Below are 9,441 nucleotides of genomic sequence, written 5' to 3' on the forward strand. Positions count from 1 at the left end.
AATTGGGCTTTTTTTGGGTTTTTTCTTTTGTTGTTATGGTTGTGACTTATGAGTAGAAGGCTAGAGACTTACGCGGTATATATGTGCCTATGTGGAGTGTGGTTTTGTCTTCTGTTGCAAAATGTTAGCTTTTATTCTTAGTGTGATCTGTTTCTCAGATATATTAGCTGACATTTGATATCTAAGTTGAATTTGGAGTATTGTGTTAAGTTTTTTTGGTACTATCAAGGTAGGTATCCAACTAATCTCTTCCGGGGTTTGTGGCTGCCCTTTCCAACAAGTATCACTCATGAGAATCAAACTCTCGATCTTGGGATCTAGTAAGGCCTTACACCACAAGAACAATGTCTTGTTGGTTGTATTGTGTTAAGTTTGATTATGAATGAGAATCTACCCAATCTATACTTAATGTAGCATTAGGTTCAATGATGAAAATTTGTAAAAAATGTTATCTAAAAAAATTGCCAAAGATATTTGGGGGCTCAACACCAATGCTAGTGCTCTAAACTTGAGAACCCTAGCTGTTGCACTGAAGAACCATCAACCAATGCTACCAGTCCCCGGACCAAACCACAGGGTGCTTTTTTCCAAATAGCAAAATCAAAGTAACTTTTTGTTGTTGAAGATCAAACTTATTAAACACATTGAGAAGATGCTACAAAGCCACCTCATTCTTCCAACCAAATCATGTAACATACATGTAACACTCACTATATTATATTCCAGTATGTTTTGGTGAAGGCTCCTCTACAAGTTGGAGGTGTTGAAATCATTGATAAACAATATTTAGTAGGGGTTTCAATATTTCAAATTGGTAAAAAAAATGTTGAGGTGAAGCTTACAAAAGAAAAGAAACCAATAGCACACAACAGGAACAAATCCATTTTTACACTGATGGAGCAAGTCCCACTGAACTCCCATCTCAAAGCATACTGTAACCGTAACCATCATCATTATTCATCCCCATGAAACACATCATGGCTAACACAAACACAAAGAAAGAGGAGAGCTCCATTGCAAGGGCTCCCCAACAGATAACACCAGCATGCTTTAATATGCATGGAATAGCAATGCTTCCAATGGTTGAGAATCCGGTCAAGAACTTAGTAAAATTCACCCAGCTGCACCATCGCCCAACAAACCACAAAACAAAAAATTGAATGATCAATTCCACATCTAGAGACAGATCATACTTTTTTTACTGATAAAACACATCAAGATCACATACTTTTTTTAATCTCGGCTTAAATAGAACATTTACCTATTATCAGATTCAGAAAATATAGAATCATCAGACCCGGCAAAGAACAACAGAGGCATTGGAAGGATCACATATGTTATCGCTGCAAGAGAATAAAACATCAAATGAAATAACAAACAAGGGGATGTTCTTGTCACATAACAGTGCCATTAAAGAAAAAATAATAAACACATGGTGTTCTGGAATCAAATTTCAATGATGATCTCACCACTTAGCATCGGCCACCAATTATTATACAAGGCACATGCCTGTCACATAACAAAGATGTAAGCAAACAGTTATATTTTTACCAATAAGTTGTCATCTATTTATGCATTTATAAACAAAGAACAAAAAGACGATACCGACCAAAATTTGCAAGACAATTCCTCCAGAGACCAAAATTGCCAAAAATAAAAGTTTCCCTGTGTCCAAGCAAGAACGCACATATCCAGGTAAGTCTGCCATCTCCAGCTCAACTCATGTTACAGTGAGGGCAACTGAATCAAAAATCTCATTATCACAATGCTATAACTATAAGGGTATTAATTGATCAGAATGAAATACAAATGAAAAATCAAGTCTAGCAGATACATGATAAACATGACGAAGGCTATATACAGCCACAGTTTATGTTCAAAAGTTTGTTTATATTAAATCATATTTGATTCACACATTGATCATATGTATTAGACAATGACTGTCTAAAGTCTAGACAATAATAACCAAGTCTTAATCTCAGTAGGCTGGGTCGGCAGACGATGACTATAAGCACAGGAAAAAAATCTAGTAGCTCGGGTTCAAGAACAAGCAAGTCAAACACTATGTTAGACAACAGCAACAACAAAATCCATATTGCTGCGAGATATCATCATTCAAAACACTTCAATTTTAATCCTAATATGTTCAAACTTGAAACATCATTGCATCAATAATCAATTCACTCATAATTTGTTATAGAAGAAATCAACCCCATTTAATAATAGAACGGCATTTCCAAACATTTTTTTTACAATCCTTATCATATCTGACAAAATTTAAACAACCTTACATGAATGATGAAAAACCATAACATACAAAAATTTGATCATAAAATCATCATGACACAAAATTCCAATCGTTTACCACTTGCCAGCCAGCATAACGGTGTTCATATCCAGAATCAATACAAAACAATTAAAATACTTCTCCCCAATTTGGTTAAGTGGGTAAATAGAATAGAATACAATATATTTATCATACTTTAAGTGATCGAGGAAGCTAAGTGGATAAATGAAATCTAGATAAAGGAAAATGGAAAAATGATATTCAGAATTCATAGAAAGGTTGAGAGAGAAAGAGAATTGGTACCTGAAAGTGAAACCTAATTTGGTTTGTCGTTGCTGGTGCGGTGGTTATTTTGAAAACGCTTTTGTTCACCTTCTCTCCAGTCTCGAACCCTCCTTCCTCGTCACCATAAAAGTATATCAGCTCGTCCTAATTATTAAAATTTTAATTTAAATATATTTTTCACCTAAACATATCGAGTAACATATCATTTTTATGAAGTGTTCCCCTAACCACCTTATCAATCTTTTCTTTTCTTTCTTCTATTTACTTAAAAAATTACTAGCGTGTCGATCGGCACTCCATGCTGGTCACCCACATTCTTATTTTTTGCTATAGTATGTGTGATCTTTATATTATATTATTTAAGAAAAACAATTTAAATATAAGACTGCAGTATATAAAATCAATATAGAGTGAAGATTTAAGAAGATAATATGTGATAATTGATATAATATACATAAAACTTATGTCAATTTCTCATTATGTGTCTATTGGGTGAAAAAGATAGAAGATAGAAATAAGAGAATGTGTGAAAGATTAATGATATTAAATTATTAATATAAAAAATGAAAGTAATGTGGAAGTTTATAGTAATTATTAAAAATATAAAAGAGCAAGTTTGTAATATAAAAATTATACCATGAGATAGTTATTATTTGTTTTGTCTTTATTAATAGTATAGAAGTATAGATATATAGTGACATATCATTTTTATATGGTTAAAAAGATATTAACCGATCATTTATGATAAGGATATCTTATAAGTTTAGTACTTTTAGTATATATGCAAAAGTAACCTAAAGTTTTTTACTATCAGTGAAATCCACTGTTATATTATATATTACTATTTATGTATTACAAAAACTTTTATATATAAAATGTAATATTTATAAAGTGACAGTATAAAAATTTGTACGTAGTCGTTGTATCATTCTTGTTCATTTATTTACATTACTTTTATTTAAATAACATAATATTTATATACTATCAGTTAAAGATTTATACACACTCACTAATTATCTATCATTCATAGTGATTAGAGTCAATGATTTATAAACACTCACTAATCATTTGTTATTCATTTGTGTTACTTTTTTTAAGAGTAAAAATTAAAAGGAAATAGGGTTAATTTTGAAATCAAATAAAATGGGGGCGAATATAATTAGGAACGGTGAAGATTTGAGTGTGTAGGTACTGAAATGGTTGATTATTTGAAATGGATCCTCGTCAGAATTTGTTACCGTCGAAACACGACCTCCCTAGACTTGTGGCGGTGATTACCGTCGCATCCGTAGTTGCTTGGACTTGTAATCTCTTTTTTGTTCATCCTCCCACTATTCCCTTTTGTCACTCCTCTCATGATCTATTTGCCTCTGATTCTTGTTTACCTTGTCCAAGTAATGGAGAATGCGTTGATGGCAACTTGCAATGTCTTCAAGGTTATCGAAAGAATGGAAATTTGTGTGTTGAAGATGGAGAAATTAGTCAATTAGCTCAAAACATTGTATGCCCTAAAAAAATTGAATTTTTTTATTTGGGAAATAGATATTTTTCCGTTATTCTTGTTCTTTTTTGTTGCCTTCACATTTTGTGTATGTCTCTTTCGTTAACAACTTGTTTATGATTTGGACACAGGTCGAGAGAGCAGAAAGTCACATATGCAGTGAATATGCTCAATTTTCATGCTATGGAACTGGTTCGATTTGGGTTAGTTCTGTCACTTTCAACCCTTTAATTGTATGAATGGTACACTTGGAATCAATGCATTTGTTACTGAATCACTTGTTTCTTGACATTGTTGCTTTTGAATTGCATTTTGTATTCCCATGTCAGGTTCAAGAGGATGAATTCTGGAATCATTTTGAGTCAATGGCAAATGCCGGATACGAAAATGCACTTTATAATTATACAAAACAAAGGGCGGTTGAGACAATTGGTAAATTATTGGAGACGAGGTTAAACGCGCATGGGTATATCATCTTTTTTCTGCTTTTAAATCTCCTTGTTAGCAGTGTGGCTTTTAGTCATATGTTTCCTAAGACTATTGTTTCGATATTACTTATGTCTTATATAGGATGAAGGAGTTTAAGTGTCCAGATTTTATGGCAGAACATTACAAGCCATATGCCTGCCGCATTCATCAGTGGATTTCACAGAACATTCTACTTCTTCTGCCCATATGTGCCATGGTATCCGTTTCTTAAAGACATACTTTAATGCATATATTTTTGTTGTCAATGATTAAACTTGTTAACAATATTAAGATCAAACAGCTTGCTGGATGCACAACTTTGATCTTGAAAGTCTGTCAGAAGCGACGTGTGTCTAGGAGAGTTGAGGAGCTTTACAACCAGGTATAGTACGATATATAAATCTTCGGGTGTTTCCATATGTGCATGTTGTAGCCTATATTTTTTAAATGATGATATGGCTCGTTATCTGATTTCAGATTTATCATATTTTCTATATCCATGTCCTGAATAAAGTTTTTTTTATAGTTTTGTTTTAAGCCATATGCTGATGCGACTTGTAAAATCTGATCCAGTTATCCTTATCATATGTATAATGTGACATCTGCTTATCATATGTATTATGACCAGATCAAATGAAATGAGTAATTATTACATGTTTGGCGAACAAAATTTGTTTATTTTGACAAGTGTAATTTTGACTTCTGATGAGCTGGCCTTGATTAAAAATGTCTTGAAGCAGATAAACATTGAACTAGAATACTAATATTGAGTTTGAGTTGCAAAGTAGTATGATTTTTAGACAGAGGTTCTGTGTGCCCCACTTTGTACAATTTGATATGCTTGCAGTTCTGCAGGTTTAGATGAGTACAAAAATATCCCTATTTGCTACTTTTGTTTTGGTTTTGAATTTCAATGAATTATGATTCTGAATAATGCCTCAGGTCAATTGCTCTGCTGGAAAATTACGTGTATAATTTAGAACTAAAGTTGTGTGGTTTTTGGCTCCTGTAACTGCAATTACGGCAGATGAGCAGAGGTTATTTTGTGTGGATACTTAATTCTGACTTTATTCTGATTCCACCTCTGTTAAAATTTCTTCCTTGCTGATATTACAGGTCTGTGAAATACTTGAAGAGAATGCATTGACGTCAAAGAGTGTAAATAGTGAATGTGAATCCTGGGTTGTTGCTTCTAGGTTACGAGATCACCTGCTTTTACCAAGAGAGAGGAAGGACCCTTTACTATGGAAAAAGGTACTTTTGTAATTATTTTAGAACTCATGGCACTTGATTATTCTGTATTATCAGAATAAATACTAAATAATAATTAATTAGCTTGCAAACCGATCTGTTTTGTATGTTTTGTTAGCTCTATGTTTCTGATTCTGATGGTTTTCTTGGGCAAAAGTTGCCCTTATTCATGGGCTGATTTTGAAATTAAGTTTCAGCTGTAGCATTTTTATAGGTGCTGACATGCTGCATTCTCATTCTTCTTGCTTCTCTGCATTTTGTTTATGACCTTCCACTAGAAAATAGTCATTCTCCCATTCTTGAGAAATTCAGCTAGGGTCCTAGGACCGAGTCATACTATCCTATGCCATATTCTCGTAAATCAACAGAGTTGTTGTTATTTTTCTTTCTCCTTATTCCACATGTTAATTGATGAAAGGTGCAATCTTTGACCCCTGCTGTTAGTTATGAGTAAATTTTACCTTATCATCTAGTCCACGTTCCTCGTATAATTAAAATTAAATATTTCAATGGATTTTAACAATTAACGAATGAGTGGCTATTTTTGTAATAACTTGTTTGGGTTACAGGTTGAAGAATTGGTTCAGGAAGATTCCCGAGTAGATATCTATCCCAAGTTGGTGAAGGGTGAATCAAGAGTGGTATGGGAATGGCAAGGTACATGGGTGCACTAACATGTTTGAGTTATCAATGCATACAAGTCGGATTCAACTATACAAGATTTTCTAAATAAAATAATGTAAAAATTCGACATTTAATATACTGAAAATATTCTAATGAATTGCTGCAAGACAAACTTTTCAGCTTAAAGTCCGATTATTATTTTTAAATATTACTAGTTATTTGTAATCTGTACCATTTGTTCCTCCATACTCCACAGTTGAAGGCTCACTGAGCGCCTCAAAGATGAAGAAAAAAATACATGCAAGCAAAACAATGGTAAATGAAAGCGTCGCCCTGAATCATCAACGACATCCCACAAAGAAAGAAGGTAAGTGGTTATGTTGCTACCATATGTCTTGTTGTAGTGATTCTTGTTTCCTTATACAGTCAAAATGATTCTTTGTGCCATCTATTTGATGCAGAACCTAAGGAGCCACTTTTCGATCGGTAACTACTGTCCCATATAACTCATGATGCTTTATACCGATTTCCCCGGTGAAGGGTTGTCTTTCTTACCTTGTTTGTACCAAAGAGGGATGGGTAAGATATATTGTTTTTTGTTTACAGCACCAAGGGTATATATTTGACTATGTGAGCATTGGTGTGAATGTGACTTGCTGGGAAATGCTTATATTATGGAACTCTTTATAGCTTAGGGAGAAGATTCATGTGCAAGAAACTCCTTACCTTTTGGGTCTCCCATTGAGGTTTAAGCTGGTTATGTGATACTACTAACCAAATTCAAGTAAAAAATTTCATGTCCTAAAGACAACACCCATTGGATTACTTTCACAGAATTGCCATCTATTGACACAACTAGTAATGATAAACTTCTAATTAGTGACTTATTTATAAGTGCTTCCACAATGGCTCATTGAGCTTTGAAATTTGGTTGTTCTTGTGCATGTGAGTATGAAAGTGGATAAGTTTGAGAACATAATATTTGGGATTTGCTAACAAAAAATTACTAGGGGAATTGTTTCTTTTACATTGCAACGGTAATAATTGAAGTTTTTTAGGCAAAAGACATAATTTAGTTTCTGTTTTTGATTTGGTGTTGTTATTTTTTTTCTCATTTTGATATCATTTAATGTGTTTTTTTTCTCATGATTCACTAACTGTTTTAATTAAAATTGAATTAATCACCTGCTAATCTTATAGGACCAAAATGATACGGCAACTTTTTTTATATTAAATGTACTTATTGTTATAGTGTACGTCTTTGTTAAATAACAAATGCCCGCCTAGATCAGTTGGTAGAGTGCAAGGCTCTTAACCTTGTGATTGTAGGTTCGAGTCTCACACAAACTGTGGGACAACATATGTAAATGTGTACCCTCAACAAATCTACAAAATGAGAAGCACCTAACTCATTATTTATTATTTATTGATTATAAACAAACTGCATTTTTTTGTAGGGCCATAAATTTTCTTAATTTTATGATAGGTTATAAATTTATAATCAAAGCTACACCCCACCCTTGCCATTGCATTAAAATCAGCACCAGATAACTAAACCAACATGCAAGTGAAAGCATGCAATTAATTTGGCCTCTCATGGATGTCAAGTACATCTCTCATAAATGGTTTTGCTAATTATTATCAGGCCATGTTAAGGAACCTAATGCTCTACATAATAGACATATATAACAAATTATATTCAGAGAGAAATGTATTTATATTTTGTTGATGTTATATCAAATTTTAATTATTATTAAATTTTTAATGTGTTAATAATTTATTAGTTTTTTATACATGCATATGTCTTTACATAAGGTCTACTCGAATCTGGTAGTATAATCTATTTTTGATGTCCATACATCTTTGTTATTTCTTTCGTTTGTGTTATTACTTTTATTTTAGAATGAATGTTAATTAAATGTCAACTGATATAACAATAACGTAAAAAACTTTTACACTGTTATTTATATATTTTTTCCCTCTTAATATTAAGTTTTGATGAAATAATTTTACATTTTTGTTTCCTTCAAACTTGACATAATGAAACTTTTTATTAAATATATTTTTTTAGCAATTTCTATCCCCATTCCATAACTCCATCTATCAGCTTTATTTAAATATTTTGTTAGGAATTTTTTGTCAGAATACAATATTCCATAATCATTTTTAATCAATATACAATAACTTTAAAAATAAGATTTAATATGTGTACCGGATAGTGAAAATATTTTTTACACTGTTAACCTATTATTTATCATTCATATATTATGTATCAATGACTTTTAAATAAAATAATACAAATTAATAATAAATAATATACTTACAATGTGAAAAACTTTACGGTAACTGTGCATAGATTTTAAATTCAAAAAAATATATGAAATGAATGCAGCATCACGTTTGTCTCCTAGCGTGACAAATCATTTACTCTCTATGCAATACTTTTATGTGTAGCTTAGAGTCAAATATTTATATCAATTTAATATATAAACTGAGCGTAAAAAATGTATACACTAATTATGTAAAAGTTTTATATACTATTAGTTCGTCACGTACAACTTATTTGTAATTAGCATTGGTTGTTTAAAAATGATACACATAAATACTAAATTATGTACTACTATATATTGGTTATATGTTACATTTTTATACTAGTAGACTTTAAGAAAAATGTTGGACTATTTTGTGAGGAAATAGAATATCCTTACTCTCATTTTACTCAGACGGGTAAAAAAGTCATACACTATCATTTTTTTGAATGTCGTCACATTGATTTAGCAAAAAAGAAAGTAATGATTATTTTATTTGAAAAGTTTTAATGATTCAAACCACTTTCCAAATCCTTATATAGTTATATTATTTGAAAATTTCAAACAAGGTTTAAACTTTAAACTTCAAAAATTTATTTGCAATTGAGCCTAAAATCCTCAAAATCATTTGTAATTAGGTTCATGAATTTAAAAACTTTTTAATTAAGTTCCTAAAACTTAAAATCATTTGTAACTGGATCCGAAAAAAGTTGGTA

At 31.6% G+C, this 9,441-nt stretch overlaps 2 protein-coding genes across 2 annotated transcripts; one reads left to right on the forward strand and one right to left on the reverse strand.

Moving 5' to 3' along the window:
• Positions 696-2,700, reverse strand: LOC109332194 (vacuolar protein sorting-associated protein 55 homolog). Its single transcript, XM_019567085.1, has 5 exons — positions 2,591-2,700; positions 1,610-1,740; positions 1,470-1,509; positions 1,262-1,343; positions 696-1,121 (listed from the first exon to the last, which is right to left on the reverse strand). Exons 2-5 carry the CDS (start codon positions 1,706-1,708, stop codon positions 923-925), a joined length of 420 nt encoding a protein of 139 aa, XP_019422630.1. The 5' UTR covers positions 1,709-1,740; positions 2,591-2,700; the 3' UTR covers positions 696-922.
• Positions 3,731-7,505, forward strand: LOC109332137. The gene is made up of 9 exons (XM_019566976.1): positions 3,731-4,073; positions 4,205-4,276; positions 4,403-4,539; positions 4,644-4,758; positions 4,843-4,923; positions 5,658-5,795; positions 6,362-6,449; positions 6,673-6,783; positions 6,878-7,505. The coding sequence occupies exons 1-9, from the start codon at positions 3,786-3,788 to the stop codon at positions 6,904-6,906; spliced, it is 1,059 nt and encodes a 352-aa protein (XP_019422521.1). The 5' UTR covers positions 3,731-3,785; the 3' UTR covers positions 6,907-7,505.

Source organism: Lupinus angustifolius, chromosome LG18 (genome assembly GCF_001865875.1).
Source record: "Lupinus angustifolius cultivar Tanjil chromosome LG18, LupAngTanjil_v1.0, whole genome shotgun sequence".
In the NCBI taxonomy this organism is placed as follows: Eukaryota; Viridiplantae; Streptophyta; class Magnoliopsida; order Fabales; family Fabaceae; genus Lupinus; species Lupinus angustifolius.